At 38.8% G+C, this 21,162-nt stretch overlaps 1 protein-coding gene across 1 annotated transcript in view; it reads right to left on the bottom strand.

Annotated features, from left to right (window-relative positions):
- MYO3B (myosin IIIB) overlaps positions 1 to 21,162 on the bottom strand; it is a 197,646-nt gene that overhangs the window by 23,497 nt on the left and 152,987 nt on the right. Inside the window, exons 31-32 of the mRNA XM_075710689.1 lie at positions 21,070 to 21,133; positions 20,048 to 20,186 (exon numbers count right to left, since the gene is read on the bottom strand). Coding sequence (XP_075566804.1) covers positions 20,048 to 20,186; positions 21,070 to 21,133 — 203 coding nt within the window. The remainder of the gene's footprint in view (positions 1 to 20,047; positions 20,187 to 21,069; positions 21,134 to 21,162) is intronic.

The raw sequence follows: 21,162 nt of genomic DNA, 5'->3' as shown, positions 1-21,162 counted from the left end.
ATGAAACTCTACTTAATATTTAAAAGGTCTTTTACAAAATACACAGAACTATTAAAAACACTACCTGGGCTATTCTGCAGGAACGGGAACAGAAACAAACACGCCTGGAATACAAGGCCCTGCAGCTATGCAGCAGTCCACAAAACAACTTTGGTGAGTGTAACCACATCCTTCCTTCCCAGGGAGGCCATTCCCCACAGAAAGCACAGAGCCAACACACTCCTGCCAGAAATTTGAAATGATGACTGGGGGGGAAAAAAGCATCAACTCACCCAGGACAAAGCTCAGCTTCTTCTAGATGGACTGGGGCTGGTACTTGCATGAAATCATCCTTACACTGGCTGTAGAGAAGGAGCACAGTGTACAATTGCTGCATCTACCTAATATTTCCTGGAAGAGTACAAGAAGCAGATGGGTCTATATCCCTACTCATCATCTGGCTGATTGGCTAAATTGGCTTTACATACATGCAGGTGGGAATGTTTTATAGCACTCTCCTTCACCTTCTTCCTCTAGTGACTGCATTTCTTCTCTTACATCAAATTTCCTCTTGCATTGAGAGGGCAGCTCCTGGATAACTTTGCTCCATGTATGTGTGGAACAACTGGTACCTGCTTGATGTGTTGCTGTACCATTTGCTCTAGAACGGAGTAGCTCTTTAAAAGTGGATGGAAGGTTGCAGAAGAATTGTGATTTGTTGATCCACTGACAAAATAACTTTGTCCTGAGCACTCTGATCAGGCAGAAGGGAACACAGAAGCAACAGTGGAGGTTTATTCAATCTTCAGACTGTTTTACTGCCTTCTACAGTAGAATCACTACCACCTTAAGCTGGAAGATGGTCCACTGATCAAAGCCTGTTTTCTCAGCCTGCGGAGGGCAACATTTGCCATATAGTGATAACTACTTGCTGTAGTTACTATAGAAACACACGAGAACCACAGACCTACACGAAGGAGTTTGAGTAGTGCACAAGACTGAGCAAGATACAACATTTTAGACTTTCCTCTCCACTCTGGCAGGCTCAGCTGTGTCTCAGACAGCTTTGGTGTATACATACCCTTCAAGGCACAAATGAAGAAAAATCATTCTTTCTGTTATTCTCAGGTCTTTTTCAGACTGCTACACCAAATGATGCAAGCTTATTCTCTCACTTCCAAGACTCTGCAGTACTAGCAAAACTTGTTTTAAGCTCTCCCTGTTTATTTTTCTCATATTTCAAAGGTATCTCTTCACTGCAAGCTCACTCCTCCTCTGCTAAAAGTGTATCCCCTACCCTTTAATATTTAGAACAAAGACTTAACGGACAACCGAAGGTCTACAGTCTTAGAGATCATGATGCACTAAAAGTATCTCATATGTCTTGCTAGGGCTAATTTGTCTGCATGGAGTGTTAGGTTGACACTGCACCAAAGCTTCTAGTTACACTGCATCTGGAGTCAGTTCTTCAAGTACTTGCTACCCTGCCGGGAGCACACATCCCAAGGTACTTTCACCTATAAATTCCATAACAGTAAAATACAGAAATCTAGTCTAGCCCGAAGACCTGACAAACTTATGACCCATCTTGACCACTCTTGTCTAGAGTTTCTGTGAAGAAGATGACAACATTTTTTTCACCCACTTTTGCAATCTGCATATGAGAGTTGATCAAAATCCAACAGGGTTCCCATGAATCAATCTATTTTAGGGCCTAGCACTGTTGCAGGCATGTATGCTTGGCAAGTTGGAAACCACCAGTATTTCAGCTTCTTGGATAATGCAAGGAAATTTCCATCTTAAAAGCTGGTAGTAGAGCTGATGGTAGTTATCAGTTTCAGAGTCATCCGAGATGCTTTGGCAGAAAGGTATACTGCAGCCATACTGCAAAGTACAATGAAAACAGAATTTGGTCTAGCATATGAACTCAGTCTCACAGTTAGAATCTGTGGCTGAAAACTGTTCATTCTTAATTTCTTTAAGAATCAGATCTTAACTTTGCAATGACTTCTTTTTCATCTGCATACAAGATTTTAAAAATAGGACTGGTGTTTCCTTTAATTAGTATTTGATACAGTATTAATATTCCTATTTATCTTCTACATGCCATATGGATTAAATTCTCATTACTTTTGATCTTAATACTTTTAAAATATGTAGATCAGCAGACAGACACCCTCTTTAAAGCAGTGTTTGCACACCACATCTATTATTGCCTTGGGCAATAAGAAAATATCTGCATTGCTAAAATTCCAGAATTGTGAGGAAATCTTGAAAAATCAGATATTAAACCGATCAATCTAGACAAATTATATAATGACCAAGTAAACTGCAGTTCTTTAGACTGAGCTGTACCTAAAAATTACATTAAAAGTGGCCAAAGACCATTACAGAACATGTACTCAAAAGGGATCAATGAAGTTAATTTCTGGAAGGAGAAGAATGTTTTCACAGGTTGAGCTAATTCCAGCTGCAATGCCTTAGAAGATTACCATACTTTTTTTGAAAAACTTACCTTTAATCTCAGACATTAAAAATAGAACGATTTGTGTTCAAGTTTACAGAAGATACTGTTATCTTAATTAATCTCTTATTTTTCCAACACTATAGCACACTGCTCATGAATAGATTTGCATGGGCATTATTTCAATTTATCTTAATACTGTGATTAAGCAGAGGAGAAACTTATGGGACTCATCAATACAAACAACAGGCAAAGAGGATACATAGGACTGACCTCTCTGTTCACACTGTAAGTAATCTCCAATGACATGGGAAGCATTTGGATTTAGTGTTGAATGAACATAGTTCATGAATGTGTTAGACTGAAAACAAAAGCCTATCCAATCATTTTACATTTGACCCTCCTATAATATATAACAACATATTTGTAGCTAGGCTTGTTAAATATCTCTGCCCACATTATACTGCTGGAGTGTATGCCTGAGAGTTTTCAGAAGAAATTAAGAAAATATAGCTGTGAAAAACAGGGCTGACTCCTGCCACGCTCTGACTGAGAGGTGGAGGGAGGACACTGTTCAGTTGCAACCACGTTGCATGCCCTAGAGCATGTGGACGGCACCTGCATGAGGTTTCCATTCCCAACCTTTCAGCCCTGGAAAATCTGTATCTGTTGAGAAATACCACATGAAAACTAATGTTCTGGTTAAAAAAAAAAAATTGCTCTTCATATCAGAAAAGGCATCTTCAGGGAAAGTTGGCGCTGCTAGGTCCATTTAGTCCCCCATATTTTTATTTTTTCTGATCTCATCTAAAATCCACTGAGTCTGTGGGACCTTCTCCACTGTCTTGCCTAAGCTCTGAGTACAGGCCAGCAGCCTGACAGTCTGATGTACTTCTAGCACTTTGCTTTTATTTTGGTTATCTTAGGAACCTACAGGACTAAATCCTGGTGTTTATTCAAATGTCATCTAAGAGAAAAGAGCACTCCTCCTTAAATTTAATCACATGAGGCCATGTTTGGCAGGGTTCATACCAAATGAAAACCCGAGCTCTTTAATCCTACGGTACAATGGTCATGTATAGACAATGACTTCCCTGGGTGCACACCAAGCAGAAGGTCCACAGCTTGCTTCCTGAGAAGGCAATGAAAGTTCCATAAGTAAAAGAAACAGAAATTTGGCCCTTGCTCTGAACAACAGTTTAGTTTAAGGCCTACTCTACACCAGCAAGTGCTATCAATGCATTTATTTCTTACCATCATCTGGGTTGACAAAAGTCCTCAGCTAGAAATATTGCTAATTTTTTTGACTGGAATAATCCATTCCATCTGGCAAACTGCTTTAAGAACTGCTTTACTGTGATGAGATGCCTTTCCAGCAAGGAGGTTTGCTAGCATACATCTGCAGTACAGTTACATTTTCAAAGTCTTCTAACTGCAGATATAGCTTAACTGGCCAGTTCTGTGCATGGTAGTCTCCAATGAGGAGACTGCTAACTCTGCTGAATTAAAGCAGGCTTTTTTTCAGATGTTCTCCTGCATAAGAGTACACAAAAAATTCAACATTTGTTTCAGGGAAATCTGCAGGTTGTAGTCATACACATACAGCAAAAAGAAGGCACATCAGTGTCCTTAAACTTCCAGGAATCCGATAAGCACCACAAATATTATTCTGAAATTCCTATGCAACTAAATTAAAATGTTTTCTCATAGTTATTTGCAAAGGCATCATTAGTAGGGTATTACTTATCTAAACAGCAATTGTGTATCCACAATTGTGTTTAGAATAACTAGGTGACAGAACATCTTAGAAGTAATTTAAATTTGCCCTTTAAGTGTCTTAATGACACTGTAGGGGACAATGCAGCACTTAGTTATTGCAGCTTAAATGCTTTATGTACTTACATCGCAATTATTGCTCATTACTGTTTCACAACACAGATATTATAGAATTGTTTAGGTTGGAAAAGACCTTTAAGATCATCCAGTCCAACCATTAACCTACACTACCAAGTCCACACTAAACCAATCAAGGGTAGACTAGACTAAACCATGTCCCAAAGTGCCACATCTACCCGTTTTTTGAACACTTCCAGGGATGGTGACTCCACCACCTCTCTGGGCAGCCTGTTCCAATGCTTGACCACCCTTTCCGTAAAGAAATTTTTCCTAATTTCCAACCTAAACCTCCCCTGGCGCAGCTTGAGCCCATTTCCTCTTGTCCTATCGCTAACTACATGGGAGAAGAGACCAACACCCACCTCATTACAACCTCCCTTCAGGTAGTTGTAGACAGTGATAAGGTCTCCCCTCAGCCTCCTCTTCTCTAGGCTAAACAATCCCAGTTCCCTCAGCCGCTCCTCATAAGACCTGTGCTCCAGACCCTTCACCAGCCTTGTTGCCCTTCTCTGGACACGCTCCAGCACCTCAATGTCTTTCTTGTAGTGAGGGGCCCAAAACTGGACACAGTATTCCAGGTGCGGCCTCACCAGCGCTGAGTACAGGGGGACAATCACTTCCATGCTCCTGCTGGCAACACTATTCCTGATACAAGCCAGGATGCTGTTGGCCTTCTTGGCCACCTGGGCACACTGCTGGCTCATGTTCAGCCAGCTGTCTACCAACACCCCCAGGTCCTTTTCGGCCAGGCAGCTTTTCAGCCACTCTTCCCCAAGCCTGTAGTGTTGCATGGGGTTGTTGTGTCTGAAGTGTAGGACCCAGCACTTGGCCTTGTTAAAGCTCGTACAGTCAGCCGTGGCCCACTGATCCAGATTATCTTTGTCTGAAATGTGAAACATACCAAATAAGAAAGTCTGTTCACAGCCATGCAGTTGCCTATACTGTTCAACCGAATTTACTTTTCAAGTCACACCACAAACTTCTGATTCCAAGGAGTCACTTAGAATCCACATTTCTATCTTTTTTCACATTGAATGGTCTTATTTAGGCAATGATTTTTATGGACTTCAAACAAGATGTGTGGGTAACCATTGCTACACCCTGAAGTATTGGGCCCTTCATCATCAACCTCTGCCTCTGCTGCATTTATTACACGCAGAAGGAGGAGATGCTGCATACAAGCCTGTGAAATTCTATGTTAATAAATCAAGGATCTCTTGGCTACTGAACTCACAGCTCTGTTCTCTAGTTAGTTCACAAGTATTTCGTATCAAAGGGATGCAAATACGAAGGTTTAGAAATAAAGGAGTAGCTTTCAAATTTGAGGCTAAATAAAAATCCTGACAAGCAATACCATTAATAATCTGTATCACTTTTACCCAGTCTCCCTTCCTGAAACTTAAGCACAATACTCCACAGTGGGAGTCAACTTCACTTTCACCTCTGCTCCAGGTAGAGACTTACTTTGTTTCATGATACAGCACCTACAGAAACTGCATCAGAGTATTTAATGAATGTAACCCCATTAAAATAAATTCAAACAGCTATTACAAGCGAAACTTTGCCTCACCTTCCATTGTTTTCATCACTAGGCTGTGGAAACCTCCTGCCTCCTTCCCTGCAATCCCATGACACATGGCACATTCATGTGAAAATAATCTTGGACTATCCCACTGGAAACAGCTTCGTAAGCACCTTTGCAAGTGCCAGCTGAACTCTGTAGGCTTTGCGTGATGGCGGAGTCACGCTGAACAGCTGGGTGGGCTATAACTTATTCCAGACTCTCTTGGCTGGTCAGTTCTCCCAATTGGCTGAAGCCAGCCAGTTCCTCATCTCCTCTGTGACGTTATATACCCACACTGAAGCAGATAGAGGGTATGGTGATAGAATGTAGACTACTTTCATGAGACATACAAGAGAAAGGACAGTTCTCAAAAGCTCTCACTCTCCTGACCCAGCAACACAGGTCACACATTCACATGAGAATAAGGCACAATCAGGATATCATATTAACAAAGTCTATTGTTTTCAAACAGCTGAACTGTTTTAGATTAGTGATGACTTCTTTTCCTGTGTCCTAGTAAAAAAGGGGCCTTGTTTCAGTTCTAGATCACTCCTGGCAAGTCAGCTGGGAACATGCAGAACACAATGTACACCAGATTCCAGCACGCTGCTGCCTGCCTGCTCTGAGCTTTGTCATCAGCTTACATGAAAACAGGCATAGGCCCACCCCACCAAAACTTGTTTTGCTCAGTTTGTTTTTGTTTCAAAAGGTCCTTCAGGGGAAAGAATCTGGTCAAAAATCCAGCCACAATTCAAATTGTTTATATAAAACACACTTGGGGCTCCAATCTGTGGGAGCAATATTTTTAAATGTTTGTGTTTTTTGTTTCTGATTTGTTGTTCTTACTCAATGTTCTGATGTTGGTATGAATAAAGCCAAACAAAACCCCAAGCATTAGTTTAACAAATGTAATCCAGATACAATGGGCTAGATTTACAGACCAGCCATGCTTATTCATGGTGTAGCATGAGGATGCATGATGAAGTTGAGCATAACAGGCCAAATTTACAATTGCCCTGAGACGTCTTCAGAGAACACCCCTAGCACAGGAGGCCTGTTTGCTGCATGCAGAGCCAGCTCTGTGTCTTTGCTTCTACTTGTCCCAGGATAGGAGTCATTCTAAGGCAGGGCAGCACAAACCTGAACAAAAGCCACTAGGATAAAAGGCTGCAGTCCTTGAGAAAAAAACCCTCTCTCTTCTCCCATATCCTCTCCTTTTTCCCAGTTTCAGTTATTGATGTTGAACTGGAGAAACCTCTGCAGATATGGGGACATCTTCCCCTGCTACACCTTTTCAGAGGTTAGGAGAGGCATTTGCCCTGCACCAACCCAGTGCCTGCAATCTTCCAGTTAGCTTGCAAAGGAAATGGTGGACACAACCTCTTTTACAGTTAGACTCAGCCCTGCTACAGATTATATGTACCAGTGATAATTTTCAGAAGAACTCAGCTACCTCTTGAGCATCAAACTTAGTAGCCAGGTTTCCAAGGCAAAATTGGAAACACTCACCAAGAAATTATGGTCATTTAGGGAGTTACTGAATGCTGAATGGAAACTGTAGTTCTATTTTTCTGCCCAAAAATTACTTTTGGAAACTCTTAATAAGCTGACCCAAAGTTCTACTGAAAATGCATCCTGTAACGTTTGCTTACTACTTTGCTGGTAGTAATGTTCCTCCAGTCAACCCAAATTTACATGTCTTCACCTGTCAGTAGAAATTCAGTATTTCCATGTTAGAGAACCCCTCCAAGCTTTCTTTGGCTCAGTTTTATCCTTTTCATCACTCCTTTAAGCATGTTTGCTGTTCTGAGTTTGGCTTTTTCTGAATACAGTAAATGGAACTGCAAATCCAAAGGCAGTCAATGATGATCTTATTGCTGAGAATTCTTATTTGGAGAATTTATTTGACAATATTGAGGGAACATGTATGTCATCTGCTACCTCTTTTATTTCATTTTATTTTTTAACAGAGCATAAGCAAGAACACAAAAATATGGTTTCTTCCAAAATCTTGTGTTATTTCTTCATTACCTACAGGCTATAACCAGAGACCAATCTGGGACACACTTCCTCTTTCAGCAACAAGGGATAAAAGATCTTGATAACCCACTGATAAAGGCTGACCTTAAATATTGATCTTAAATTGTCTGCCAACTGAAAGAATAAATCTGGTCCTCATTCTCAGAAGCAACTACCAATTCAACTGAAAGCTGTTAATTTTAAATAATTACGTCCAGGAAGCAAGGCACATCTTGTTCTGCTTCGGATGACCCTGCTTAGTCACAAGACTTCAAGAAGAGATAACTAGCCACCACAAGAAGCTCTAGAAGACTGTGAACTTGACTTAGAACTCTTGCCAAAATTCTAGTACATTTGGAAAGGTAGATAAGATGCAGAAAGCCACAGGTTAATGAATTCAGACCTGACTCTAAACACCCTTAAATTAAAAAATGTTGAGCTCCTGCTTAGGTCCAACATTGAAGAAGGAGATGGACACAAACAGAGGAATAAAAATTAACGTTAGGAAATAAAACTGAAAAATTCTTCAATCCTTTCCTGCAAAGAGAAAAACTGCCTGAAAGCTAAGCTTGACCCACTTAAAACCAAACTGTTTAATTTATGCTCTCAATGACCCTCATATAATCCACAAAGAAAATTATGGCAGAATTTAACCCAGCGTGCATTAGCAGTTTAAGAGTGATTTATTTAGATCCTGTTGAGATCATCAACATTTTTACAAATGTAACTTCCAAAAGGTAGAAGGCATTATAGTTGGATGGGACAGTGAAGCACAGAATATAAGACTGTAAGTGCTAGAAGTCCAGTGGGGGTAATCTCAATTTCTACTGTCTCAGTTAACTTCTGGAATGTTGTTCTAAAGCTGAGTGAATTGCTTAACTGACTGCACCATTCGGAGTCTTGTGTTTTACCTTGTCTTTTCTCCTGGTGTGACATTATGTACGGACATACTTTGCTCTCTTATTTCTGTTTGTTTTGGATAGCCTCCAAAATTCATAAATAAGAAATAAAAAGGGGTCACTGAAGAAAAGGTTGTACTACACAAGGGAAAATTTCCCTTATTTAATCTAGTCTGGTTTTATCTTCAAAGATTTTGGACCAATTAATGCTCCACCCTTTCAGAGACACACACTTCCTAAGCATAATGAAAAACGATGTTGCAAATAATGATGTAAAATGTTACAAAACTAATGATGCATTGATATGAACACTACTGCAAAGGAAATAGTTCAGTAAGTATTACTTACCCTTCAAAAAGATTTTGCCTTTCAAAACAGAGCATGAAGCATACCTCTCCTACAGCAATAAAGTGATGTACTCCTTTCAAATGCTCTAAAGCTCGAATTAAACTTTTCCCTGAAAAACTTCAGCAACTAGACATGAGAAAAGCAATGCTACAGAAAGCAGTAGTACATTTCACTGCTAAGGCTACCAAGTGTTCTGTTGTTATTGAAACTAAACACTGTTTTTTTGGTTTGGTTTTTTTTTTTGTCTCATCCTCTTCTTTTTCCTTTCTCTATCCTGATTCTCTGCATGGGTTTTCTTCTTTGATGGTATATTCCTTCTCCACTCCACTTTTGGCTTGTTTTTTACTCAATGTTGTCTGTCCATGTCTCTCACCTGTCCTCCCTATATGTGAAATTCTGCATGGTTTCATCTATCTCACAGACAGTGTCTTCTGCCCTACTGATATACTCCTTCTCCAAGAAAAGGTTAGGCTGGTTCTTCTTTGCCTTTTTTCCTACATGCCTCTGTTTTTCTTTTTTTTCTTTTTTTTTTTTTTTTTAAACAAGCAGTTAGAAGTAAGCCAAAGAAGTCAATTGCCCATCCTTGCAAGTCACACCACAAAACACTACAATTCTACAAACAAGTTACAGAATGTAAGCTGCAAAGTGACTGGTACTGCTTTTCTGACTGTGCATGTTTATTTTGTGGGTGGGAAAAGAAGAGGGAGTTTTGTGAATTAACAGTGATTTTCTTCAATGTGTGTCAATGATTAGCTTGTGCTGCGTGGTACTACCATGCAGGCAATCTTTGAATTAAAAAGTTTAAGGCTGCAAGTTGCTTATGATGATGAAATGCAATAATGAAAAACCTGCTTCATTTGCAATGCCCTGAGACGTCTCTGCCTGTGGCTCTCTGTGATGACTATGTTCTTCCCAGGGAATGTTTTAAAATAGACTACAGTCTGCAAATAAAAATATCTAATCTAGTCATGTAAAATTTCATTTTTCTAAAGCAGTTAAGCTCCTTTGGATATGAAGATGAGGAATTCACCCTTCTTGGGCCCTAAATCAATGATCAAAAGGCTCAAAGCATGAGCCTTGATACAGCAGACAGAAAACTGATATATACTATAGACTCAACCTAAGACAGAAAACTGATATATACTACAGACTCAACCTAACAGCTGTTCTGAATACCATTGCAAGGGGCAGACCCTTATGAGGAGATTAAGAGCAGTTCTACTTCCAATTTATCAGTTTCTTATGAATGAAAAATTAATTGGAAGCACATGGACAACAACAGATGAAAGAAATTGATATCACTTTGTCTCTAAGTCTGATGAGCAAAATATGAGGGGTTAGCCCAAACTGGAATCTTATACCTTATACCTGTGCCCTTTTGGGAAATTAGGGGAGACAGGATGCAGATCTGAACTGCATATATATTCACCTGTCTCTGAAAATGAATCAACAGCTCAAAGATTTTTTGTTACACAAATATCCCTTTTAACTATAGCAGCTGGTTTTTCTGAATTTTTAAAACTACACCCATATGTGCTGCTACTCAAATTAGCTCACTGTTTTTTTGTAGAGCTGCAGCAATTTTTTTTTCCCCAAAAAAGCCTTCTAAAACCCACAAGCTTACTGTTATTCATTTGATAGTCATGCTCTTTATCGTAACTAAGAATATGCAGTAAAGAACAGCATTAAAAGAATGTAGAAAAAACAATTGCACCACTTTGCTGGAGGGCATTTTTGGTGTTTGCAAATCCCAGTACTACAAAAAGAGGCTGGAACAATGTAATATTTTTTCCTCATTCTGAATGTGACACGTGTGTGTGTGCGTGAGGCAAACATAAGCACACTGGTGAGAGGGAGTCCCGAGAATAGCACTACACTCACAAAGCCACAGACAAAGAACCAAAGACGTACTTCCTAGCCTAGAGAGAAAACAACTAGCTGTAGCTGAAGGTAAAGAGCTGGTATAGCTCTCCAACCTAAACACCAGGCAATTGCACATATTCTCTATATCTGATTCCTAACAACATGTAGGAGTCAGATGAGGAAGGACATGTTAAAGATGACTGAGTCTTCCACTTGATGCTGTTCAGCTTGTTAGCTCATCTCCGCATTCTCCCTGTCAGACTTAGTGTGGCTGCTGGGGCAGACCCACACAGCAAACAAGAGGCGATACTTAGTAATTATATAGTTGTGTTTCCTGCCCTCTCACACTGTTCATTGCTTATGCTTCTACATAAAACACTGATTTGTACAAGGTAGGACAAACCTTAAAGACAAAGAATGAGTACCAAGATATTTTTATGAAAAGAAATATTAGAATTCATAAAACTGTTCTTTCATATACATTGCATTAAGGCTAAGATACACTTGTTGCCTGCCTGAGCACATACAGGAAAGCAGCTTCTCTTTCTCCCATTGGCAGCAATAACAATAATTCCTGTGATTTTGGTATTCTTATCTTCCCTTGGGGGAAAGGTGTTATAAGCAGGGAAGGTGGGAGTGTGGCATTATTTTTTGGGTGTACTGCCAATGTCAGCCAACGCATGAGCACATTATTATGCTCATGTCCAATTATTCTCTCTATATCCAAGGAAGATCCTCAAGAAAGATTATCCTTGCCTGAGGACAGAAATGAGCTCTACAAGCTCATAATTACTGCTATAAGCTAGTACTTGCTATTGCTGTATTCAGCTTAACCATTATAATCAACAGAGGTTATCCATGAGAGAACTGAAATATAAAATACTTCTAGTGAGTAAAGAGAAGTAATGACAGAGTGCCAAGGAGTACAATCATTGTCATGAGCAGAGGTAATGAATAACTGATATTAAGGTAATTTCTTTCCACCCAAATATGTCACAGCCAGTTCATGATTTACTGAATGGAATACCTATTTATCAAACTGTACCTATGAGTAACTTGTAGCACCTAGATCTTCACATATGTGGTGGCAAATATTTTGTCCTGAGTATCTATCCTTTACTTGTCAGAGACTTTTTTTTTTCCATTTACACTGATCAACCATGCAAATTATATTCCATGGTTTGGGTTTCTATTAAGCTGTATATGATTTTTGGCAGTTGATCACAATCCACTAGAATAATCACCCAAACTAGAATACAGAAAAAAATCCAAACACATGCAAAGTATATAAGATTTTGAAATGTCTTAATTTCAGAAATTAATTTGTTATGGTACTTTCTGAGCTATCCCACACCTCAGGTACTATTCTGTCACCATCATGCTAGCTATGTTACTGCTTCTACCACCGTGTTTTCTCTTCATAGTATCTGTGAAGAACTGTAAAAACATAAATAATTCAAGAAAACACACAGTGTCTTCCAGAAAGAAAGATATGAAATCCAGCTATTATTAGTTAGCTGTGGGGAATTCAGCAGAATGAATTCACATTTTTAAATATCAGTAAAGAACCAGAAATTATTTGGTAACATACAGCTAGCAGATGAAATCATAGCTCTATCAAAGCCAATGATTAACTGTCTTAGCCTTTTTCTTACAAAATAACCTGAAATAAAGACACTATCTAAAATTTTCTGATAGTGGGGAAAAGTTAAAAAATTCTGAATTGTCTCTTTCTTTGCAAAACATATACTTTGTAAAAATATTATTATAATGTTATTCTCTTAGGAGAGAACTTTGTGTGCACCCTCATAGCTCTGTACCTACTATACTTATTCTGACAAAACTTACTTAGATAAAATGGTGCATTTTTTTAGAAACAGAAGAGTAATGAATTAGGAACCACACTATTTGCCTGAGTAGATCCATCATCTGAGATACGCTGCTGGTTCAGAGCACTAGTAACTGTGGCAAAATAATAAAAATAAGGCTGCTAGAGAAATTTCAAGCAGTAACAACAGAACAGTGAGGTACTGCATGATAAAAAGCTTAACTACCAACAAAGAAATGGCAAAAAGAAATGCTCAAACTTGTACATCATGGATAGAAAATGAAGACAGAAAGAGCAGGTGAACTGCAGCTTGGATCAGAAAGACAGTGGTAGACATTATGTGTTAAGAGGAGAAACTGAACCCCTATTAAAATTTGGGGGTTTTGGCACAGCATTATTGTGTATCTATTATTCAACTTTATTAAATTTCTCATATTTCTTACTATTAGTTTTCAATGACAGATAGCTGCAGTCTCTTTTTATTGCAATGCAGCCATTACAAGCTGAATTTCAACTTGTTTTATATAGAACAAGTACTGAGCTGTCTCTGGAGAACTTTATTGCAGTTTACTTGCATCTTATTTTCTCTTTCACCTTTGATACTAATCAGCCATGGCTGCAGGTCAAATCTTTTTGAATTGGCAATGATCACAACAACCAATCCGGAAATAAACCAGCCTATAATGAAGTTCACTGCCTAGGGCTAAACATAAAGCTAACATGTGTTTAACAAATCAAAGCTTGTATTTATCACTTGTCATTATTTGTGTCTTTGTCTATTGGGGGGGGGAAATGATTAAGAAGCTGAGCAGTAAAGAAAAACTAAGAACAACCCAATTTCTTTTCAGATTTGTTGGTCTGTTACTTTGGCAAGATACAGTCTACAAATCATGCCATCACAGAGTAGCAAAAGGTTTAACAGACAGTGGGTGAACCAGTTCAGAATACAAATGCCATCAGTACAAGTCTCAGCTGAAAATTTTACACAAGGCTGAGAGAAGTTCAACTGACTTCACTTATATTTGCAGTCAGATCTTCTGAATCCACACTGGAACTACGTGGTGAAGAACCAAAATACCAAAACTGAGGTACTGTGTTTCTCACCCTAATAGCTAGTGAAGCTAACAGGCTCCCACCCAGCACAAATCCAAGAAGCCGAAACTCAGGCTCTCCATGGGATGGGAGGTGATGGTCCCTCCTGGTGCCTCCTGCAGGGTCTCACCATGTGCAATGCAATGAGCAGTAATAGGCTTACTTGCACCAACAACCCTGGAAAGGTGATTATCCTTTCTTATAATGATAGAAGCAATAATGATTGCTTTGAGATGAAGCTTTATTTTCAGCTTATTTTCTCAAGAAAATATCTTCTCCTTCCTATGATTTCTACTTATACATTTGTAAGGTAAAATGAATGGTTTGGAAACATGATTTCTGTTTACTAAGGCCAAAGCTCAGCATTTATCCCAGGTGTGAAGAAGTCTGTAATCCAGTGATACTTTTTTAAGGAAAAAAGAAGCAGCAGCTACTTTTTCTCCTGCTCATGCCCAGTCAGATTTTGGCTCAAAAGCCACAGAACACTACTGTAGCAGGATCCTTTCAACAGAAATTCATTATACAACATACCACATCAGCAACTCCTCTGCCCGAGTCTTCAACTGCAACACAGCTAATAGTAATTCCTCTGCTATAGTGTGGTATGTAGTAGGAGAATAGTCTAGAGATCTCATAGGCCTCACACATAGCTACAGCATGCTCACTACAATCAGATCATACTATGTAACACTACCTTGGCCTTTTCAGTATTTCCTGTAACATTCAGACTGTCCCATGATCATGCTATTTTGTCTGCATTTTATTTGCAAAAGAATGACCAACTCAAATCTGACCCACTCACACCTCCCCCAAATCCCTAAACCCCAGATAGGTAGGGAATTTTTCATGTCAGTTTTTTATAACCAAGAGACCCAATTCCGCTTGCTGTTACAATTCTACTGACTTTTTCTGAGTTTTTTTTTTTTACTGAGTTTTTCACGATTTACATTCCTTCAATGTAAAATTAGTCTCAGTGGGGGGCTTAAAAATGATGAAATGAGACTCCTGATTAAACAGCCAAAAATAATTCTAAATAGATTACAATTTCTTTCACTTAAAACCCTGAATGATAGGATTCTGAAATTGATGGCATCCATGTGTCAGCATCATCACATCTGCCAATGACAACTAGTTGAAAGTCCACGCAGCATTTCACACTACATTATATAGCAGCAGTTTTGTTTTTCATTTAGAAAGGAAGGTTTGCTATAATGGAATCAAACAGGAAGCTGAGTTACACAGAGAGAAACAGCTGAATGCCTTGGATTGATCTCTCTCTCACTTGCAGAAAGTGAAGTGGTTGCAAGACATCCAGATCTTGATACCACATCTTGTGTGAGATACTGTCTGTTCTTTACCGTAACACCTGTTACAGTCATGCTGGGATATTGACTTTCTGTGAATCCAAGGCTAAAAAGTGCCCCCATTTCCAAATTACTAATGATTATTGCTTTGCTGTAGCTGTTATTTTTTTTTTAAATTAATGTACAAAATGGATTTAAATGAGATCAGAGTTAAAATTATGCTACGATGTTAAAACTACCATGTAGAGTAAGATGGTTCCCTATATTTAAGCACCTTCCACTTGCAAGTGCAAGACATCAAGTCAAGACTGTACTCTAGGGCTGAGATTGAGGCAGCTTAGACTATATTCAATAACAAAGTCTGACTCAAAGAAAACTCTACTCTGAAGCAAAGACCAATCACCCAAGTATATTGTCTGTGGCTTGGGTGTTTTAACATGATTATGACACTGACAGAATTAAAGTTGGATCTCTACTTTAAAACTGGAGTGTATGGGTGTGGCTGAGATGGAGTTAATTTTCCTCACAGCAGCCTTCATAGTGCTCTGCTTTGTATTGGTAGCTAGAAAGGTGTTGATAACACACCAGTGTTTTGGCTACTGCTGACCAGTGCTCCACAGCATCAAGGCTGTCTCTCCAACATTACCCCCTCACCAGTAGGCTGGCAGTGGGCAAGATCTTGGGAGGGGACACAGCCAGGACAGCTGACCCAAACTGACCAAAGGGATATTCCATACCATATGATGTCTGCTCAGAAATAAAAGCTAAGAGAAGGCGGGGGGGGGTGGGGGTGGGGGTGGGGAGGGCATTCATTATTACGACATTTGTCTTCCGGAGCAACCGCTACGTGTACAGAAGCCCTACTTCCTGGGAAGTGGCTGGACATTGCCTGCTGATGGGAAGTAGAGAATAAATCTTTTGTTTTCCTTTGCTTCTGTGCATGGCCTTTGCTTTTGCTTCATTAAACTGCCTTTATCTTGACCCCCGAGGTTTTTTTCCATCTTCTCACCCTGCCTTGTCCTGCTGAGGAGGGGAGTGGTAGAACGGCTTGGTGGGCACCTGGCATACAGCCAAGGTCAACCCACCACATGAAGTTAAACCCTAACAATTAACAAAGTCATAATTATTTTACATTTCCTGTTTAGGGTGATGAACCTGTAAATATCATCTGTGATGACAACCACAGAGTCTCCCATGCCCTCTATGACCCTTACTAAAACTTGTCTACAGTACTGTCTGAGATGGGCAGCAGCCTTCCTCCCCATCAAGCAATAACACATTTCATTATCTACTTGCCCTACATCAGTGCGAAAAACAGTGATTACCTTCACATTTCTCTAAACCCAACACAGCTACATTCATCAAATCCCATTTTTATGATTGGTTTACCAGAGAGGAATAGAAAAATGAGCAACATAAAAATAAAAATGCATATTACAAGGAAAACATTCAAAATTGGTCATTGACTAGTGGGAGTCCACCTTGAAACATGCCAGGCCCTAATTTTCACTAGGTTTTGAGAATATTTATATTCTGATTAAGGAATCTAAAATCAAAGGCTATATTGGAAATGGCCTGTTGACTTTTACAACCATAGTGCAGTTTCACTACTTCAGCCTCAGACTGTGGCTACAGACACTACAGATTGTGTAATTCCAGATCTCTCAGAACCCTGGCAAATTTCTCTACCTCTCACAAAGTTTCAGCATTGCAGACAATAGTGTGAGGTGCAAGGCATAAATTGAACATCATCAGAAGACATATACTGTTCTCCCACAAGAGAATGTCCATGGCCAGAGACTGCATATTTTCTCACTCGTTCAAAATATCTGTGTTAGCATTAAGAATTATGTCATCCTCTGGTCAATGCAGAGATACTATTAGCTTTTCTTTTACAAACATATTTCCTTTGCATCTCAGAAAATCTGTCATATTTACTTTTGAGGCAAAGTTACATTGGTCAGTTCCCTACGAAGTGTTCACTTCTCATTAATAATTTCAAACATTCTTACTATCTGTCTCATCTAGGGGAATACCACTACTTGGCCTTTGTAGACTATGTTATTTTGATTCTTTCAGTACTACTTTATTGTGACTAGAACAATTAACTTCTGGCTTAATTATTACTATTGACTGGACTCTCCTCTCTGCCCAGGCAGTGTGTCACAGCAGAGACACTGGAGGGAATCCTTGGTTTTGCTACTAGTCCTGCCCCACCACAGTGGCAGAGCCCACGGGAACACCTGGGCAGCGTAGAGCCAGCCCCTGTGAGTCTATGCAACCACAGTGAATACCCACACTTAACTTGCACTGCATGCAGTTTGGCCATGCTGCTCAGTCTTTCTATGACCCAGTGTAAAGGCTTTTGAAGTGAAAAAAGAGGCTCTTGTTTCTGCATTAATTACAGAGTACAGTCTTCGCAGGATCTTTGTGGAAATTTCCTCATCTATTTTTCTTTTGCCAATCTACTACTGAGAACAGGCAGCCTGTGGTATTAGACAGCTGGATAACAAGATGTGAATGAATAGTCTGCTTGATTAATACAAAAATATGTAAATTCATAGCATCCATTTTTTCCCTTTTGTGTTCTGTCACCCCTTGACTGCACTAGAGCCTCACCTACTGTGGCCTCAAGACAAACAGGTGGCCTGTCCCCCCCTTTGTGCTTAAGCCTGGATACAAACTGTCCTCCAAACATCAACACTGCTTCATAACTGGGTCATAGACCAGTGCAGAAACCTGTCACATTCCCTTGCGTGTTGGCCTCTGTGTTCCAGGTCCACAGCACTACCATCAGGCTGACAGACCAGTTCTGCCTGTAATGTAACTTAAAGAGAATTCAAAATCAAGCTATAACATTGCAGAATAACGTTTCACTATGAAAAATAACAGTCTTTGCATTGTTTGGACCACCTAGTGGACAGCTTTTTTTGTGTGAGTAACAGCTTATGTAGTATAGCCCTACGTTATAAAACACATGTATTTTATGTTCTTATTCCAAAAAGATACTCACTATTTCACTTGGTTTTCACAATAGATCTAACAATATTCTCTTCTTAAAAGTATACTTCATACAATAAGACTGAACAGAGATTAAACAGCATGTGAAAGCATCTGAATTTCTGAATGCAAGCCATACTTTTAAAAGCACCCAAGGAAGTTGTTATTCTTCAGCAGGTTTACTTCCTTAATAATTACGCATTGAAGTGTGATTTATATGATCATCTATCTGAATATCTTCATGCTTAACTAGGAAATTCCTTACTTCTTTGTGTTTGCATGCTTATTCATTTACACATACATGTTTCTTAAATAGTTCAGATCAATGTTGCATTTATGTCTTCTTCAAATTCTATTCTTCTATCACTTCACATTTTTTGAAGTCTCTCTAAATTACTGGGTAATGGCTCTGAATCACATGCTTGCTAAGGGTGCAATTCTTCCAGTTTTACTCCCTCTAATTGTTTCACCTCAGACACAATGTCTTTCATTTCAAGGAAACTAGTTGCAGGATAACACACAATATCCAGTGAGAGTAAGGATGACACATTCAGGCCCTGAATTCCTCAAGAGGATTTGCTGCAATGAAGATATTTCTGTTTGACAGGTTTATTGTTTAACATGTAATAATTTAAGATAGTAATGCACACATCCCCTGCAGTCCCACACTATGGGTTCAAAACCCATATGGACAGAAATGCGTGAAGAGAGAATAATGGATTTCTCAACCTGCTGTGTTTACATACTATTCTGTTTTTAGCATGGAAAGCACATTATGTCTGCGTAGAAGACTAAAAACATTGAATTTGCATTGTTTCCTGTAAAAGAAGGATCTCCCTATAAATAACCATCTTCTTACCTTTACACTGTAAATTGTTTAACTGAACTTTGTAAAGTTTAAACACATAAATTGCAGGATTCGGGCTCAAGTATTCAGATAAATATTTGTAGACTCACCAGATGAAAGATGTCCCATTAAATATATAAACAGAAATGTTAATGTATGGCACAAAATTATAAACAACTAATTTTCAGTAATAACTTGGAAATTAATGTATTATCATTTATATTTTGGCTCTAATTACAGATACCATATTATCAGCCTACTTCATCTTAAACTATGGAAGGTATTCTATGATCCAGTATTAAAGTCTGTATTCACAGATTTGCAAGGACACAATCACTACAATAACAGAGAAAAGTATTCTGATAGGGAATGATTTCTTGGGATATTCAAAGATAAACCAGTTAAAACTCAACAAATGTCATGTTTTACTTCAAGTTTTTAAACTGTTACTGACCATGGCAAAAAAATGTATCAACAAATAAACTAAAAACCATATTGCATAGATTGTAGAATTATTGCAGACTTTCCTGTGTTGCTGACTGAATCTTTGTGCGTGTGAACAAATAAGTTGCCTTTCATTCTGCCAAACACGAGAGATTTCATCAGTGTCTTCCACTTTTGAGGCTGGAAGGCAAAGGAAAGCTGAAGCTCTTGAAAGTCAATTTGACTTCATTAAAAGGGTATTTTGAGATTATGAACCACATTTTTACTAGAAATGGTATTTTAAAAATCTTTTTACTTCTGCCTATGTAATTCAGGTACTTAAAGGCTTTTTTATATTTCCAAGTTGAAAATGTGTAGAAGGAAGTTAGTTCCTTTATGTTTCCTGCCTTCCAATGGATTGTTAAAAGACCTCATCAATATATAAAGCCAGTTATGTGCTGACAACATGTAGTTTATAAATAGTAAATGAAAGATCTCTGTTACTTTACTATATTTCTTACCTCCTTTTTTATGGGATCTCAAGGAACTTGACAACTGATGGTCTGCAACTGACTGGGATTGGCTAATTGATTGTGAATCATTCATTTCGAACAAATGTTTTTGAATAAATGGAGAAGCAGAAATCTCATCCAAATCCTTCTGGAATAAAGAATGCTGGTTTAGGCACGTAAGAAACGTATTGATTCTACTCTGCCATGAAAACTTATAGTTGTCATCTCACAGAGAGCAACTTCTTATTTTCTATGACTCTGTGAAACGACTAAGGATAGATTTAAGTTACACAAGATTCTTGTGGCTTTCAGCAACACCGACTTAGCACCCATGTCACAAACATTTGTTTACTTTTTCCATTTAACTTATTTATCCCCTTTCCTCATGCAGTTAAATCATAGCATGCACTGTATGCTGATTTTCTCTCATAGTTAATTTGTATCTTTAGAAAAAAGCTATAGGAAGGTATTAATCTGCTTAACATTTCTAAGTACATCATCCAAGGGATTTTGTTTTTTTAATCTTACATATGCTCAGCAGAGTTACTGGCAAAAACTGTACATTTTCTCCATTTCATCCTTTCAACATCAAATGGTAAGCAGCAAAAATTGGATCAGACTTCAAAGACTATGCTGTGCTCCAAGTCACAGAGCGACTCCTCCATTTCACATATTGAATTCGAGCAGGATATCAAAGTGCTACCAAAGAACCTCAGGTCCTTACTAAAAAAGAGTCTCTAACATCTGTAGAAAGTGAAGTGCACAGACAAATCACCTCAGGGAGCAGCTAGCATTTATTCTCAGCAGCAAATTTCCAGCCTTTTGATTCTCTTATTCACTGTACCTCCCTGTCTTTCTACAGAACTAAAGTTCTTAGCAAGCAGGCTTTTGTCTCAAAGACTTCAAAACATCACTAACGGTTTTATGTTCAGATGGCTACGCCAAGCAGCCATGAACACATTGCAGAACTGTGGACTCAGGAATTTGAAGTTATAATGTGATATTATTTTAGAATATAAACTTAGTAGTACCTTTTTTGTTTGTTTGTCAAGAAAATCAGGCACCACAGGAGAAGACAGGTTACTGGTTTGCTGCCTAAAAGCAAAGAAAAATAAAATATGTAG

Source organism: Pelecanus crispus, chromosome 5 (genome assembly GCF_030463565.1).
Source record: "Pelecanus crispus isolate bPelCri1 chromosome 5, bPelCri1.pri, whole genome shotgun sequence".
Lineage (NCBI taxonomy): Eukaryota > Metazoa > Chordata > Aves > Pelecaniformes > Pelecanidae > Pelecanus > Pelecanus crispus.
The sequence above is the reverse complement of the archived record's forward strand: the minus strand, read 5'-3'. Positions and strand labels throughout refer to the sequence as shown.